The sequence below is a fragment of the Terrapene carolina genome, unplaced genomic scaffold (assembly GCF_002925995.2).
Source record: "Terrapene carolina triunguis isolate 2854851 unplaced genomic scaffold, T_m_triunguis-2.0 Scaffold69, whole genome shotgun sequence".
Classification (NCBI taxonomy): domain Eukaryota; kingdom Metazoa; phylum Chordata; order Testudines; family Emydidae; genus Terrapene; species Terrapene triunguis.
In genome coordinates, this window is record NW_020664420.1 from 41,807,491 (window position 1) to 41,826,072 (window position 18,582).

The 18,582-nt window shown below is 40.0% G+C and overlaps 1 protein-coding gene across 1 annotated transcript in view; it reads left to right on the top strand.

Annotated features, from left to right (window-relative positions):
• Nucleotides 1–18,582, top strand: part of MRPS27 (mitochondrial ribosomal protein S27) — a 63,365-nt gene that overhangs the window by 33,243 nt on the left and 11,540 nt on the right. The window contains exons 5-8 of the mRNA XM_024219838.3: nucleotides 11,084–11,198; nucleotides 11,830–11,908; nucleotides 12,616–12,731; nucleotides 18,248–18,350. Of these exons, the coding sequence (XP_024075606.1) occupies nucleotides 11,084–11,198; nucleotides 11,830–11,908; nucleotides 12,616–12,731; nucleotides 18,248–18,350 (413 nt within the window). The remainder of the gene's footprint in view (nucleotides 1–11,083; nucleotides 11,199–11,829; nucleotides 11,909–12,615; nucleotides 12,732–18,247; nucleotides 18,351–18,582) is intronic.

The window sequence follows — 18,582 nt, forward strand, 5'->3', positions numbered from 1 at the left end:
GAAAATCTCATTTGTATTCCTTAGCAGTTCATCTCATTCATTCTAGCTCTGACACCACTCTGTTGATGTTGAGTTCGGGTAGCAATGCATAGTGGAATCAGATTGTCATAGTGAAGAATTGTGAGTACAGAAGAGTAAAGTAAAAACCATGTTCATCTGCTACATGGACTCTTGTTATGAGATGGGGAGCATGGACAGGGAAATGGTATCACCCACTTTGGATTAAAACATTTTGAAGTGAATAAACACAGTAGTGAATTTTTAAATTTGGAAATTGGTTCATGCCAGTGTCACTTAAATTTTTTTGGCAGCAACTGTGAAGTTCACCTCTGAAAGGTTAAATCATCTTATAAAATCTGTTCAGTAGTTATGTTGTTGCAGCACTGCCTTTTTTCTGTGTGTGTGTGTGTGTGTGTGTGTGTGTGTGTGTGTGTGTGTGTGTGCGTGCCTGCCTCTGGGGCATCTGGTGTGAAAGTGAATGACATTGCAGAATGAATGGCTTGGTCTCAACACGCTAATTCAAGTTTCTGGTACAGAAGCCAGAAGAAAAGGTTAGTGCATAATCTGCACGGATTCAACTTTGGCCCCTGTGATATTCTAGTGTGTAAGCAGTTGTGGCAAGTGGCACAGTTTTAAACTAGCATCCAGTCTGTGCCAAAAAGAAATTATGTGAAGTACTGGTAATTTGAATAGAATAAGCAGATTTTGCAACACGTCTATTACAAAGTGAAGGCTTTCTAGGTGACAAAATTGGTCATTTCTCCCTCTCAGACTAAATTTAGTCTTACATTAGCCACCATCAAAAGTCAGTATTTACAAGCGCTTCCCACAGTAATTTATTGCCGTTTTTTCTGTTCTTGGAATAGAAGGTCATGGTGCAATGCAGTATTTGTTGGCAATATTTACTTTTTAATGGCACCCATAGTGTATTACTTTATAATGTGAAATAGAAAGGCATGCGGTAGTGGTCTGAACACAGGACTGGAATCCTGGAACCCCTGAGTTTTAATCCTAACTCTGACACAGATTCTTTCTTTGGCCTTAAGCAAATTATTTAATGGTCCTCTCAGCTTGAATTTTTTAGGTATAGACCATTCCTAAGTTAAAGCAAACTAGGTACCTTTTAGTTCACCCCAGCAGCGTCTACAAAGGGGAGTTAAAGCACAGCATGGTAGTGTGCGCTACAGTTCACATCCCGTAGTCTAAACTGTGGGACCATGTAGACATAGCCCTTAGGTCTTCCTTTCCTCCTGCTAGGCAGCACAGCTTTTGTTACCACAAAGTAAAAAGTAGGCCATCACTTGTAAAACTCATTTTTTAAGATTAAAACTTTTCAAAGCAGCTAAGTATGGAGGGTTGGCCATAGGCTGAAATATTGGCAATCTGAGCAAATGACAAGCAAGGAGCTGAAAAATAAAGCTGTCATCCTCTAAAAATGAGATCCTTTGATAGCTAGTGATTGAGTAAAATAGAGTTTGAAACATACCTTTTTAACACTCTGTAAATTAACAATAACTTGCAATATGCGATTAGCGGGGGCAGGGAGTGGATTTAGTTGGCTTGTTGCCAGCTTTGGAAGGCTTCCTCTCTCTCTCTCTCTCTCTTTAATTGTATAATGAGCCCAGATGGGAAGGTGATGACTGCAATAGAAATTTAAGTACGTTTTCAACAACATGTTTACTTGTTTTTGAAAAATGTATCTGGCTGATAACTTGTGTGCCAAGTTTCAGACAGCTGGAGAATCAGTCAGGACGGCAACAAGCATCCAGACAGGCTGAATGACTAAAAGGGCAGAAGGAAAAAGTATTTTACTTACATTTGCTGTAGTTTTATAGCCTTTGTGTCTAATTAATTTTCAGAGATACGCAGATAAGCAATGGCTCCATACAACTGCCCTTTTGTCAAACCTTAATACAAATAAGTTTTAGCCTGACACTTTGAAATTGCTGATATTCAAAAACCTCCCAAAAGCAAGACATCTAAAGTGTTGCTCAGTTCATCATTTTATAACCTGTATTTCCGTGCCAGTATACCAGGGGAAGGTATAATTAATGCAAGTGTTGGTTGTAAATTAGACTTTATTATGGTTGTACTGGGACTAAGAAAGGCACTAGAGAATATCTTCTCATAGAGTCGCTATAGCAACAGCTCACCCCTTCATACTCCATGTTTTCCTGAGCCTATCGTACTCTGCATCTTAACACTAGATTATTAGTTGCATTTGTATTCAAATCTGTTCATTTTCAACTGTAAAAGCCCAGACGTATTTTTAAGAAGCAGAATTCCTAGGAGCTGTGTCCTTAACTGTCAGTAAGATTTTTTTTATGTTAAGAAAAGGCTTTTTCCATTTAGTTTCTTAACTGCTGCACCTCAAAGGAGTTTCAGCTTTATATTGAAAGTAGTTTAGGTTCTTCATACCTGTGACAAGAAATTCTGATTTCTTCTCTCCTCCTATCCCTATTCTGTTAGGATTGAGAGAGAAGGATATGGATAATCAGATATTCTGTTCATCCTAAGGACAGGGACAATATTTTAAAGTTGGGTCTCTGTCTTTCATCAGGGGTTTATCCCTGAGCAACAAGGAGTGAAACTAATCTCTCTCTAACGCATCTTTCTGTCCTGAAGAGAATCTGAAAAAGTAAAATCCAAAAGATATTTGTTGATTAGTTTGTGTTTAAATTAAAAAAAAAAATTAAAACACTGCTAAAATAATTGGCTTACATTCTACAGGAAATTAGGCTAAATGCTATCTTCTGAGTTTATTAGTAGTACTGTATTTACATTTCCGCAGTGCTTTTCTCCTGTAGGCTCCCAAAGTGCAATATAAACTGCACAGCAAACAGCTGGGAGACATAGCTTTAATTCAGTCACTTATCTGCGTTAAAGGCAATATGTCTTGTCTGTTCTAGACTTTTTAAGGCATGTTAGTTAGCACCTTTAAATTCTGGTCTAGACAAGGCCTGAGACTGAGGAACTGTTATTCTGGGAATGAAAAACACCCACAGTCCCTTAATCAAAATCATGTTGAGGAGGGCTTGAGGCATGCTGAGAACCTTGTTTTGAAAACCAAATTTTTGTCAATACATCTTAAGACTGATCACTACTGTATTGTTTCATATTGTTCTGAAGAGATGTGGCCATTAGAAGATTCTGGAGGAACTGCAATAACAGCCAGGGGAGTTTTCCATCGATTGAGAAAGTATCAAATCCTGAAGGGGGCACCTTATGTGTTCTCTCTCTTGGTTTTACAGGTTGGAGGACCTGTCTTGCTCGACTTCCATCAAGTTCACTGCTAGTGGATGGATGGCTAAATTTGTAATATATTTTTCAGAACCAAGAATTTCAGAGCCACGATGGTCCTTTGGGCTTTGCTGTAGATTCTAGAACTGCTGCTGTTACTATTTCTTTCCTAATGCTTCTTTTGTGTGTTTTTATGAAAACACAGTATTCCCTTTGTCTTTGTGTAGTGAGTCTCCATTAATATATTGTTATGAAATGAGTAGCAACTCTTATGATTTTTTGCAACTGCTTGACAATCCTGTTTTTCTCTCTAAACATAAGATTGTTCTTTTCTGTTTTGTTCAGAGAGCTGCATTATATCTATCAAAAGAAAGAGGAGCATTTGAAATGACATAAGGCTAGAGATTGACAACATTGGGCATAAGTGCTTGTTGTATCAAAAATTCAGCTTGTCAGTCATTTGTAAGGCAATTCACATAAGTGACTGTCAAATATACTAAATGGGTCACTAATGGATGGACCAGATCTTGCCAGCATATGGCTTGATTGCCCCTCAGTCACTAGTAGAAAGAGACCTTTTGAAGCTGTTCTTTCTATGCAGCAGAATAGTTTTGAGCAAAATGTTAGCCTTTTCAAGATTGTTGAATGGTAAATACCATTGCTTATACTGTTAAGAGATTTTCCATGATCATATGAATTTCTCATGCAAACCCATGCACATCTAAACTCCTCCTAAATGACAGTATATGCAAGTGTGCTTCTCCCAACAAAAATCCACACCAAATGTGTCTAGTGCTTTTACCAAACATGATTATTACTGCACATGGGGGTGAAAAACAAAAACCAACCAACCAACCACACCTTGGACAAGATAAAAATAAAAGGGCAGTGGGGTATGGGAAGGGTAGAGAAGGGAGTGGCAAGTATGATTAAGTGGTGAAGGCTGGCCACAGGGTTTTGAGTTCTAGGTTCTATTCCCAGTTCTGCCACAGACTTGCTGGGTGACTTAACTCTGCTTCTGTGCCTCAGTTTCCTATCTCTAAAAGACATTAATAATTTCCCCCTACCTGAAAGACTTATTGTGAGACTAAATTCATTAGTGCTTGGAAAGCTCCTTGTGATGCTAAGAAGGAAGGTGCTACAGAAATTACCGAGTATTACTTGGGGAAGAAAAAAAAGCCAACCGTATAGATGCTATGGCAGTGGGTGGAATACAAATGCTTAGAATAGGTAAAGGATAACCAGTTTAAACTCCATTAGAGAAAGCTGATAAAGAATTAAAACATAATGGTTGATAACCTAAACACATGACCATTTTCAGGGAGTGCGGTGAGGCTTTTCTATAGTGGCCTACTTGTAGGAGAGAGCAGTTGTGCCTGGCAATTATTCTGCTCTCCCCCCACCCCCCCACTGACTTGATCAATCTGTTTTTAAAAACCTGTTCCTATTACTGCTCTTGATAATTGATTTATTATACTTTGTAGCAAAGGTATTCTACCTTAATCCTATGTAATGTTTTTATTTTACTTCAAAAGTTTAAAAAAAAAAAGTTCCCTCTGCTCCTACCAGAAGTTAATGAGTCATTATGTTAAGAAATGACTTGTGTATTTCTTGCATGAATGGTATGACTACGTACTGTACTGGATTTTAAACAGAGTATACACACGCTCGTGCAGACAAACGCATACATGGATATAGCTGAAGAGAGAGAAAATTGACGCTTCCTTCACTCACTCATGTTTAAAAGGAAATTTCCAAACCACAAAGTTTTGCAGGGCAATTGTCTTGACATTGACACATGATCACTGCCTCTGGGCCATTTCAAATGCCGAGGATTTCTCCCAGAGTATACAGCTTGACATGACAAACAAAGGAGACATTTAGGTGACGTTTTTCTTAACACGTTCATTTCCAAGCTAAGTCTGCCTGGAATCTATTGGATCATTATGCACTGTGGCTTGAAAAATGTGCCTTGGAAGAAAAAAACATGGCATTGCCAAGGAGCTTTGCATCTCCATATGACTTGCATTTAGAAAGTGGAGTGGCTTTGGATTAATTCCAGAGAGGCAGCTTCTTTCTGGCAATTAGAGATGTTTCTTAGGAGTTGAGGCATTTTTCATCTTGTTAATTCCATTTCTATTTTGCTCCAAGACCTTTTAGAATCTGAAGTGGATGAGAAGAAGCCCGACTCTGTTCCTTTTCCTGATTAAAACAGATAAGCATCCAGATCCATCCCTCACTCTGGTTCTAGAGAGCTAAAAGACGTCTTAAAAGTTAAATGGAAGAATTTAACATAAGACAGGATCCATGTTATGAAAGGGAGATAAACATACACCAAGCTGATAGGTTAACTGTTATGAGGAAAGTTGAGATGAGTGAAAGATATGAGCATCAATTGGGTAGAGATGGGAGGTATGATAGAAATCTTCCAAATACGTGAAGACTGTCATTGCCAGAGAGAAAGAAAAAATTATTTAGGGTAGTTCAAAGTTGTTTAGGAGTAACAAGATGACATTTAAAAAAGGGAAATTTCAGGTGAAATTCAGTAAAACTCTTCTACAAAATGCGTTTACTACAAAAGCACCTAAAGGCCTCAGAGATCCCATTGTCTTGTACACTGCACATACACTTCATAAGAGACAGTCCCCACCTTGATGAGCTTTCTGTCTAAATAGACAAGACCAAGGAAGTTGTTGTTCCCATTTTACAAATGGGAAACAGAGATTGCACGGAGGAAGTCTCTAGCAGAGCTGGGAATTAAATCCACACCTGTGAGTCCAAGTCCAGTGCCTTAACCACAAGGCCATCCTGAAATAATCTCCCAAGGGAAGCAGTGACAGAAGCCCCATCAACAACCGGACATTTTAAAGTAGAATTAAAAAATTAGAAATTTTATCTAGGGAACCATCTTGAATGGTTTGGAGGGCAGAGAGGACTAGACAGCTCAATTGATCTGTTCCATCTGCCGCTGCTCTGATTATGTGAACTGGTTTTGGAGCATGCAAGTTCTTTCTGGGGTCTGACCTTTTTTTTTTTAAACTGAAAAGAATTTGCTGCCTTCTTTGCCATTCTGTTGTCAGCTTCAGGGCTACTACAGTTTTATGGAGAAATTGGAAAGGGTCCAGAGAAGAGCAACAAGAATGATTAAAAGTCTTGAGAACATGACCTATGAAGGAAGGGTGAAAGAATTGGGTTTGTTTAGTTTGGAAAAGAGAAGACTGAGAGGGGACATGATAGCAGTTTTCAGGTATCTAAAAGGGTGTCATAAGGAGGAGGGAGAAAACTTGTTCACCTTAGCCTCTAAGGATAGAACAAGAAGCAGTGGGCTTAAACTGCAACAAGGGAGGTCTAGGTTGGACATTAGGAAAAAGTTCCTAACTGTCAGGGTGGTTAAACACTGGAATAAATTGCCTAGGGAGGTTGTGGAATCTCCATCTCTGGAGATATTTAAGAGTAGGTTAGATAAATGTCTATCAGGGATGATCTAGACAGTATTTAGTCCTGCAGGGGACTGGACTCGATGACCTCTCGAGGTCCCTTCCAGTCCTAGAATCTATGAATCTATAATTTCCGTGAAAAACTGTATATGAATGTGGTAATACATAATTTCACCACTTGGTGGCACCAAACAAATTTTAAAAGGCCAATTCTTATTTTTAAAAAAGGAACCAACTCAGCTGGTTCTGCAGTGCTGGAAAGAATCAATGTACACCACACTTCCTACAGTTTTGAGCAGAAAAGCCAGCCCTAACGCATTTTCAGCATCTGATAAATTGCTTCATTATTCACTGTCTTCTAATCTAAAACACTGAAATATTTCAGTATTACTATAAATAACAAATTAAGTCCTGATGCAGGAAATCAGTAGTTTAGGACTATATTCTCAGTGTAATATGCAGGCTTTATCTGCATGTCAGTGATAGTAGGGAGTTTCTCAGCTGAAGTCATGTCAGTTGTGCTGAATACGTCCTGTACCTCATAGCTGCCAACTCCAAGATATATTAATAACTAGTTTCTGCAAGAATTAAGCAATAGTTTGAATCAGTCACCTTACTAAAGTAGGTTATTTGAGCATTTGTCCACACAGGGGGAGGAGGAGACATGCTACTTTTGGTAGTAGAATCATAGTACATTATTGCATTCTACATGTTTAGTTTCACAATGATCTCTCTAGTTCACTGACTCCTTGTCTTAAAGATATTCCTATCTGGGTTCTCTGTAGGGAGAGATGTTCTCAGTTCAGCGGCCATGAGAATCGCCATATTGATTTCTCCGCCATTAACACTAAACTATTCCAACACTGAGCTACACTAATACTGGTATAAATTCTTCTCCTTGTCTTTTCTGAGTGTGTCATAAGAATCTGATATTTCTTGAAGTTTTATTAGACCTGCAAGGAATGAATCTGTTTAGCTGACATCTGAATGATAACCTCCTGGTCTTTCCACTGAACATATAGGAATTGCTAGAGGCTTCTTTAAATTCAGTATGTATCCTCTGGTTTGCCGTAGCCTGCTTTCTGTAGTTTATCCACCGCCTATCTTTTTGTCTGTCCCTGCACATATTGCATTCCCTAATTATATCCTGTTGTGTGTTTCAGAGAAGAGGGGGATGTTGATACTTGTCCAAATGACCAGCATTTTTCCCTCTTCCATTTCAGACAAAAGCATCTGCTACAACATTTGGATATTTCATCTGGGTTAGTTATAAAAATTGAATGGTCTATTGGCTTCGGTCCCCAACTAATACAGTAACCTACCCAAGCACAGTAGGAGTCAGAAATGATGAAAAGACAGATCCGATATATTTTCCTTTCATAACTGATTCCCTCATCCCCCTGCCAGGAAAAATGTGCTGGTGCAAAGGGGTCTATACATGCACGCACATGCATGGCGCAGGCACACACACGTGTAGTCTTGCTGATGTGGAGACAAAGTGAGTAAATTTGGCACCGCTCCCTGCCTCCCCTTCCCATGCACAACTGTTTAGTAATTATTTATTTCTTAGATAGTAAGCTCTTTGGGGCAGGGACAATCTTTGTTCTGTGTTTGTACAGGGTTAAACACAAGGGGGTCCTGGTCCATGACTGGAGCTCCGATGTGCTACAGTAATACAAATAATAATAATTTGTACATTGGTGGTGCCCACAGCCTATTGGGTGCTGTTCACCCACAAAGGAAAACCAGTCCCAGCTCACAATCACCAGTGTTTTAGTCATCTTTATTGTATACCCTCCAAGGACTTTGATGGTCATGTCATTTTCAGAAACTTTAACTAATGAGATTAATTTCAGGCTGACTCCAGTTTTCAGACAACATACCATTTCCTGCTAAAGCCCTTTACCGTTCACTTGCAATTTAACTTTTGAATCAAGAAAAATGTCAGCATTACAATATGCTGTAGTGCTTCTAGCATGCAGGGAGAAATAATGGAGGCATTGCTGTGTCTGGTATCTTTTAGAAGAGAAACACAGCTCTGCTTAAAGATGAATGTTCAGATCCATGATTAGTCTTCAATTTTTTTAATGTTCCCTTCGATCCTTTACTACCACCCCATTGGATAAAGATATTAAAGACCAGATAGATGTCAGTGGGATATTTTTAGTGTATCTGAAAGTATTACTGTCATGTCTTTGTAGTGCAGGACTGTAGTTTTTCACTTAGGAAAGGATGTTAGCTGTTAAATGAAGCAACTTTGAATGATGCTGGCAGTGGATGTCAAGCTTTCATTCTGACCTCTTTTTTTAAATGACTGGTGAAATAGTCTTTAGCAATTACATAATTGTTTCATCGAGATATGATTAAGTCTGAATGTCTGTAATTGATGCTTTTTGTAAGCATTAGTGAAGCAGGACTTTCATTAAAACAAATATAGGATCTTACTGTTAGTCAGAGCTGGGGGGAAAAAGAGGAAGAAGAGTAGAAAGCAAGTAGATCAACAGAATGCATGTTATATCTATTTAAAAAGTGTGCTCTCATCCGCCACGTAAATAACTTTATACTTAGACCTTATTCAGTTGTTTACGTCTCAAAACCACTGCTTTTGGCAGTCCAGTCTCTAGCAACTCTGCAGATTCTATAGACTTGAACATTTTCTCCCTGTTTCCAAGCTTGGTGATCTGTATAGCCTTTAGCCATAGGATACCATTCGTAGGAATTCACGGGGATGGTGGGGGGAGAGGGTTGGTGGCTACAATAATCTGATAAATGTTCCGGAAAGCATGCTCATTCAGATGGAAGAGCCAATCCTGCAACTAAATGGTGATGTAGCGTGGCTCCAGGCTGCTAGCATCTGCACATTAGTACAACTCAGCCATCGCAGTTTTCTGCAGGAACTGTAGCTTTTGTACTTTAGGCATAAAACCTTTTCTTGATGCACAGTGCAAAACGTTAAAGGGTTCAGGTATCTCTTGACACTTAGATATGAAATTCAGCCCAAGAACAAGACGGACCCTGCCATACAGGGCTTTTAGTTTATTATACAGACTATAACTACTGCAAGACTCTGCAGGTTTTTGTCATTAATTTTCTGAACAAATTGTGAGACATATTTGGGTGAATAAGGATGAACCTTCCAGCATTTAATCTTGCAACTTTGGATCTGCACCATCCCCCAACCTCAGCTGTTCATCATGGGCTGATGCCCTTTGTGAAAATGACCAGCAGCAACAGAAAGCTGGCTGTGAGGTTTATGAAGACCAATTGGAGCTACTATATAAGCTGGAGCATGAGTTCTAGGTTTTTCGTTCTCTGGTGCAAAATATTATTTTCAGATACTCTTTTTTTGTGGGGAGGGAGATGGGGAAGAATTGGCTTTCATTGGAAAATACGTTTAGTTCTAAAACCTCAGGATTTAAGGTTGTCTCAACACTTTCATTATAAATCCTGCTTTCCTCTACCTCCCCCTACTCGAACCTGATAGAGGCACAGACGTTTGTTCTGGGTTGCAACTTGGCTTGTGAGGTTTTCTCCCCAGAGGAAATTCATTTGAAGTTATGATTGTAACAAAAAGTAAATACAGGAAGAATTAATTAACTTGTTTAAATTTAATGTTTGTTTTTATTCAGTGGGCACTTCCATGGGTCCGAGTCTAATCAGACTGACATTGGTGTAAATCAGTGTAATGCTACTGAAAGCAATTGAGGCACTCAGGGGTATGTGAGGTGGGATATGTGAATCAGGCCCAGGCGCCTCAAAAATATTTTCCGACTGGAAATAAGACACATTTTTAATGGTAAGAATAATTAACCATTGGAACAACTTACTAAGGGTCGTGGTGGATTCTCCATCACTGACCATTTTTAAATCAAGTTTGGATGTTTTTCTAAAAGATCTGCTCTAGGAATTATTTGGGGGAAGTCCTGTGTGTTATACAAGAGCTCAAACTAGATGAACTCATTTTAAAATTAAGTAATCCTTTTCAGTTTCTTTCTGTCCCCTTCATAACATGATAAAGTTATATTCCTCTAGGTCCTAGGAGAATGGAAGGACTGGCTAGATCCTTTCTTTGATGAGCATAGACAATGCTTGCTAATACTACAAAATCATGGGGGGGACAGGTCCCATAGTATCTGATGCTTCAAAACTCAGGTAGGCAGGATAAATTTATAAAAGATTTGCATATATTTACTATTCTAATATTAATAAGTTGGGCCTAAGGCATCAAAGTATAGGCAGAACTTTCATACTGCTGCAGCTACAAAAAGATACACCTTTTTTTGTGGGGTCAGGTGATGGTGGTGTTCTTAAATACTGCTGATTGTTTTAAATTATGCCCCTTGCACCTGTGAGACTTCTGGGAAGAAATTAATTGTAACTTAAGACTCGTCTGTTTTGTCCTTTAGGTTTCGGCATAGTCCAAACTGCTGGTACCTGAGAGACTGGACCATCCACAGCTGGATCAGACAGTGCTTCAAATATGGTGCACAGGACAAAGCCTTGTACACATTAAAAAACAAGGTCAGGTTTTTAAGAGAAAAGGCAAGATTTTATTTGATCAGCATTAGACAAGTGTAGCTTATTCTGAATTCCTATCATAAACAATGTCTCTCCATAGACTGCAGTCCTGGATTACATACCTTTGTTGAATTTAAAAATATAGATGGAACAGAGCTTGAAATAAAGCTCTTCCCAGCTTTTTTTTTTTTTTTTAATACTTTCCCCCACTTGTTGTCTTTTCCCCTGACCCCCCCGCATGCACAGTGGTAGTGTCCAAAAAGTGCTGGCCACTATACAGACATTTGGGAAGACAGTTCCTACCCAGTCCTGAAGAAATCTAAAGAGGATAGAAAACCACCAATGGGTGGAGGAAAAGACATGTTATAGAAGCCTAGTTATCAGGGTTATAAGCACATGGGCTCTGATTCTGAACACTTACACACATGCTTTAACGTTACGCAGGTGCATAAGTGTTTGCAGACTTGGGCCATGGATGTTAGTTCTTTGTTGTTTAAATTTAAACAAATAAACACCACATTATACAAGATGCCTCTCCCATGTTCTAATCACTCTAGCACTTATTAAAATCACAATTCAAAACATGGAACACTCATGATATTTTTCAGTGTTTTTTTTTCTCTCTCCTTTTTAGGTACAATATGGAATTTTCCCAGATAACTTTACCTTCAATATATTGTTGGATTATTTTATAAAGAATGAAAATTATGAAGGTAAGAAACCAAATATCAGTTATGTCATCAATTTTATGTTTTTCATAACAATGGTACATTGGATTTTTAAAAGTCATAGTGAATTAAATCCAAAATTGTTTTTCTTAAAGCCCTTTTTTTCCCCTCTGGAGTTTAACACATCTTCTCCCCTGCCCCCAATCGACTTTTCCACATGATTACATTTGGTTCCTCTGTTTCCTTTGGTGTCTTTGCATAACACTTAGGAGTCATCAGCTTTCTACCATCTTTAACTCCTCTTCAATCTAAACTACCTTTCCCGATGTTTTTGAAGTCAAGCATATTGTATATTGTGTGGTGGGGTGAGGGTAGGGAGTATTAATTAGATATCTGAGACAGAATACTCATTTAATAGCAGATTTATTGCAAACAGCTTAATCATGAAGTCACAGTTTGCTGGTAGGTATGTGCAGGTTCTCCACCTCCCCGAGACACAGTAGTTGTCTACACCAGGGGTTAGGTTTTATAACTACGTCGCTCAGGCGACGTAGTTATACCAACATAAGATTGTAGTGTATACCAGGGCTCAGAGTAGCCTGAATGGTATATAGTAGTTCTCTAGTACTAGGCATAAGGAGGCTCGTTTTTTCTCTTATCTCATTATGACTCTGATTCTGCATCCATTGAAGTCACTCTGAGTTTTGCCAGTGTTTTCAACCTGTAAATTGTTATTTTATTTTCCTCCCTAGATGCTGTGTCAGTAGTTACTGAGATCATGCTGCAGGAAAGCTTTGATGAATTCTCAACACAACTTCTCTCCCTCCATGTCTTATACCAATACCTGGCAACCAAATCAGAATTTACAGTAAGCTCGCTGCACATTAAAACTATCTACAGTGCCTCTGGTTCAAAGGGTTACTGCATCCCCAGGGGGGCACTAAGCTAGGTAAAGCCCATCCAAGTTAACTTAGAAAATGAAGTGATCTAGTGCCAACGTTTCAGCTGATTTTAACAGCATAGGAAAAGCAAAATCTGTGTCCCTTTTAGTTATCTCTGTCTCTCAAAAGGAGGCTGGGTATTTCTAGATGTTTAGGAGATTAAATGAAGATGAACGAGAGTTTATGGTGCAGATTAGGCATCGTTTCTTTATATCTGCAGGATTGACTAGTACTGGGCTCCAATCCATTTGAAAAGTTTTATAAGTGCAAATAAAGAAAAGCTATAAAAAGATACATTTACTATTTATTAGCTAAACAATGCAGTCTGGGAAGCACCGCAGAAAGAGAATATAAGTGTTACTCACAGTTAGGGATGTTATTCGGTGGCAATGATGGCGGTAAGGGTCTAATGCTGTGAAGTTTTTTCACTAGGATTTCTGCCACCTGTTGGGTTTTGGAAATATTGGATTCAATATACAATACTCAGGTTTTTTTAATTAGGTTCATCTCTTATCACTAAAGCTGTGAGTTTGTCACAGCGGTCCCGGATTCCGTGACTTCTGCAGCAGCTGGTGCGCCTGGCTCAGGGGCAGCTCAGGCAGCCCCTGTGCCAGTTGCACCAACCGCTTTTGGGGCAGTCTCGGGCCACCGCGCCCCCCACACCCTCCCAGCAGCAGATTTTGGGTATGAGGAGGGGGCGGGGGGTTGGGGCAGGGGGCGGGGTGAGACAGGCTCTGGGCGGTGCTTACCTGGGGGTCTCTCCGGAAGCGGCGACATCCCCCTCGCTCAGCTCCTGGGCGGAGCACTTCTTCTATAAGAAGAGTGCTTAAAGACCCCATTTTTGTTACTTGAAACATATTCAGTAACATATTAAAACAAACCACAGATGTCATAAGGTTTTCATCAATTGGCTAGTCATTTCATATTTTTTTCATTGATGATAACTGTTTGTTTAATTGCCCTATTCTCCTTTCCTCCCTCTCGTCCATAAAATTCAGTCATTTGAGTTGTCTTTCCTAATTGCATGATCATGAATCTAGGGGAACAAAAATTCTATCTTCTATTTGGGTATATGCAAATCACCTACATACATCGCTTGCACTGTTACCATGACCACAAATGCTAGTCAACATGACAGAATCCATTGTGTTTGATATGCATATTCAGACACCATCAGGTGATAGAATATTCACACCCAAATGCCATGTCTTGAAAATGTGCTCCTAGATGACTTGTTAATTCAGGATGCTGAATCCCTCTGCTATTGAAAGCCCATGTATTTCAGGAGTCTCTTGGCTCAATTTTTTTCCCCTCATGAGGATATTAATTTGTTTAATATTTTTTCAAGGGTTGGGGGGGGACACACAAAGATACTGGAGTGCAATGCAATAAAACAGAGTTATTGAAGAGTTTAGGGCCCCTTCAATTCACTGTCTTACTTTCATTCTCTTTTGTATTTATAGAAATAATAAAAATGTAGGGTTGGAAGGGACCTGGAGAGGTCATTTATTCCAACCCCTCGGGCAGGACCAAGTATGCCTAGACTGTCCCTGACAGGTGTTTGTCTAACCTGTACTTAAAAACCTTCAGTGATGGTTCTACAGCCTCCCTTGGAAGCTTATTTCAAAACTGAACCGTCCTTATTGTTAGAAAGATTTTCCTAATATCTAACTTAAAACTCCTTTGCAGCAGATTAAGCCAATTACTTCTTGACTTACCATCAGTGAACATGAAGAACAGTCAATCACTGTCCTTTTTATAACAGCCTTTAACATATTTGAAGACGGTTATCAGGTCCTGTCCCTGCCCCTTCAATCTTCTTTTATCGATACTAAATATGCCTAGCCTTTCCTCACAGGTCAAGTTTTCTAAACCTTCTATCATTTTTTCTTGCTTTCCTTTGGACTCTCTCTAGTTTGTCCACATTTTTCCTAAAGTGAGTTGCCCAAAACTGGACATAGTAGTCCAGCTGAGACCTCACCAATGCTGAGTAGAGTGAGACAATTACCTCCTTTGCCTTAGACATAATTCTGAGTAATGTGAGTGTTGTATTAGTCTTTTTTGCAGCTGCATCAGATTGTTGACTCACATTCAATTTGTGAGCCACTGTAACCCCCTAGATCCTATTCTGTAGTACTACTGTCTACCTAGTTATTCCCCATTTTGTATTTGTGCATTTGATTTTTCCTTCCTAAGTGAAGTACTTTGCACTCATCTTGTTGATTTCAGATCAAATTTCTAATTTATCAAGATCATTTTGATTTCTAATCTTATACTCCAATGTACTTGCAACCCCCCTCAGATTGGTGTCATCCACAAATTTTATTGGCATACTCTCCTCTCCTTCATCCAAGCATTAATGAAAAAATAGAATAGTACTGGACCCAGGACAGACCCCGTCAGGCCCCATTAAATATGCCCTCTCAGTTCGACAGCGAACCATTGATAACTAATGTTTCAACCAGTTGTGTATCCACTTTGTAATAATTTCATCTAGATCATATTTACCTAGTTTACTTGTGAGACTGTCATGAGGGACTGTCAAAACTTTCACTAAAATCAAGATATATCACATCTACTGCTTCACTCCCATCCATTAAGCCAGTAACTCTGTCAAAGAAGGAAAGTAGGTTGGTTTGGCTTGATTTGTTCTTGACAAATACATGTTGGTTATTGCTTATCACCCTATAATACTCTAGGTCCCTACAAATTGATTGTTTAATAATTTGTTCCAGGATCAAAGTTAGGCTGAGTGGTCTATAATTTTTTGGGTCCTTTTTGTTCCTCTTTTTAAAGATAGGTACTGTGTTTGCCTTTTTCCAGTCTTCTGTGACCTCACCAATCCTCCATGAGTTCTCAAAGATAATTGCTAATGGTGCCAAGATTGCATCAGCTAGTTCCTTACCTAGACTAGGATACATTTAATCAGGCTCTGCTGACTTGAATACATCTAACTTATCTAAATATTCTTTAACCTGTTCTTTTCCTGTTGTAGCTTAGAATCATAGAATATTAGGGTTGGAAGAGACCTCAGGAGGTCATCTAGTCCAATGCCCTGCTCAAAGCAGGACCTACACCAACTAAGTCATCCCAGCCAGGGCTTTGTCAAGCCGGGCCTTAAAAACCTCTAAGGATGGAGATTCCACCAACTCCCTCGGTAACCCATTCCAGTGCTTCACCACCCTCCTAGTGAAATTGTGTTTCCTAATATCCAACCTAGACCTCCCCCACTGCAACTTGAGACCATTGCTCCTTGTTTTGTCATCTTCCACCACTGAGAACAGCCTAGTTCCATTCTCTTTGGAACCCCCCTTCAGGTAGTTGAAAGCTGCTATCAAATCCCCCCTCACTCTTCTCTTCTGCAGATTAAATAACCTCAGTTCCCTCAGCCGCTCCTCGTAAATCAGGTGCCCCAGCCCCCTAATCATTTTCATTGCCCTCCGCTGGACTCTCTCCAATTTGTCCACATCCCTTCTGTAGTGGGGGGACCAAAACAGGACACAATACTCCAGGTGTGGTCTCACCAGTGCCAAATAGAGGGGAATAATCACTTCCCTCAATCTGCTGGCAGTGCTCCTACTAATACAGCCCAATATGCCATTGGCCTTCTTGGCAACAAGGGCACACTGCTGACTCATATCCAGCTTCTCGGCCACTGTAATCCCCAGGTCCTTTTCTGCAGAACTGCTGCTTAGCCTGTCGGTCCCCAGCCTGTAGCGGTGCCTGGGATTCTTCCTTCCTAAGTGCAGGACTCAGCACTTGTCCGTGTTGAACCTCATCAGATTTCTTTTGGCCCAATCTTCCAATTTGTCTCGGTCGCTCTGGACCCTATCGCTACCCTCCAGCGTATCTACCTCTCCCCCAAGCTTAGTGTAATCTGCAAACTTGCTGAGGATGCAATTCATCCCATCATCATTAATAAAGATGTTGAACAAAACTGGCCCCACGACCAACCCCTGGGGCACTCTGCCTGATACCGGCTGCCAACTAGACATCGAGCCATTGATGACTACCCATTGAGTCCGACAATCTAGCCAGCTTTCTATCCACCTTATACAGGGCCGGCTCCAGGCACCAGCCCAGCAAGCAGGTGCTTGGGGCGGCCAAGGGGAAGGGGCGGCACGTCGGGCTTTTCGGCGGCAATTTGGCGGCGGGTCCCTCTCCGAGGGAAGGACCTGCCGCCAAATTGCCGCCGAAGAAGAAAGCGGCGCGGTGGAGCTGCCGATCGCGACTTTTTTTTTTTTTTTTTTCCCTGCTGCTTGGGGCGGGAAAAACCCTGGAGCCGGCCCTGACCTTATAGTCCATTCATCCAATCCATACTTCTTTAATTTGCTGGCAAGAATACTGTGAGAGACCATATCAAAAGCTTTGCTAAAGTCAAGATATATCACATCCACCGCTTTCCCCATATCCACAGAGCCAGTTATCTCATTATAGAAGGCAATCAGATTGGTCAGGCATGACTTGCCCTTGGTGAATCCACGCTGACTGTTCCTGATCACCTTCCTCTCCTCCAAGTGCTTGTGTTCCTTCCTCTTGTAAATATTGTAAGCATCCACTTACAATTAACTTTTTTTAGAGACAACTGAAGCAAATTGAAAGCAGTCTGTGGCTGACAACTGTTCATCCTCTTTCCCTTAACTCTTTAAGTCTGCATCTTTGTTTTTGTTCTGCTGAAGGAGAATACTCTACGTTTCCGAAGGTCATACTACTCGTGTGGTTTTAATATACTTACTAATTTGGCCCCAGTCTCCTAGCCTCACGGGTGGTCTGGATCTTTAGGGAAGCTCATACAGTGCTTCTTCCTAACAGCAGAGCCATGTCTCCAGTGAGTCCTAGGGCATTGCTAACTAGACAAGTGTGCTGGTGCGATGCATTTTGTTTGGTTTTGCCCTAATATTCCTTTCACAATTGTTGATGCGGCATTCTCTCTGCCCAGTGATTTACTACCCTGTTGGCATTCTCTTCACTGTGGTTGCAAGACTCATACATTTTAATTTCTGATCCCTTGGCCTGTCCCCACCCCCTTTTTTGTGGGGTGGGGGTGACTGCTCTGGTGCACAGATCTGTGCAGTTTTGTTTTCAATAACATTACCCTGAATACTATGAATTTCAGAACACAGGTTCAGATCTTCAACTGGTAAATGAAGGTAGCTCTGTTGATTTCAATAGAGTTATGCTTAATTATACCAATTAAGGATCTGGGCTACTGACTTTGTTTTAATACTCTGTTCCAAGAAGATGCAAATCCTCTTAAATGCAAGCTAAGACTGTAACTTTGAGTTTTTGATAGGGGGTGATTTCCAGAATTACTGACCTATTTAAGGATTTTTTACCTCCCCAAGTTGTACGATATAAGGCAAAGACATGCAATGTTTGACTGTTGCCATTGTAAGTTAATGTTTTATACAAGCAAGACTTATCTGGTTTGAATTATTTACAGTGGCAAGAGGAGAGAAATCTTGGAGCCTCTCTTCTGCTTACAGGCCTAAAACAGACAAACACTGTGGGTTTTAGCTCCCAGCTTTATGGCTATACGTTCCTTGGTAAGTTTTTAAGTTCCTTACATACCAATATTTTTTTCCTCCACTGTACTTATTGATTTAATTAAAAATAGTCCCATTAAATTATTTCTTTGCTGTATTAACATGTCATCATCATTCACAGACAATAGAATTAGACTTAAATAAAGTGAAAGTTTTGATACAAATACAAACCAGATCTGAGTGATTTCACTGCTCTACAGCCAAAATGCTTCTGAAATAAATGTAGTCAAAC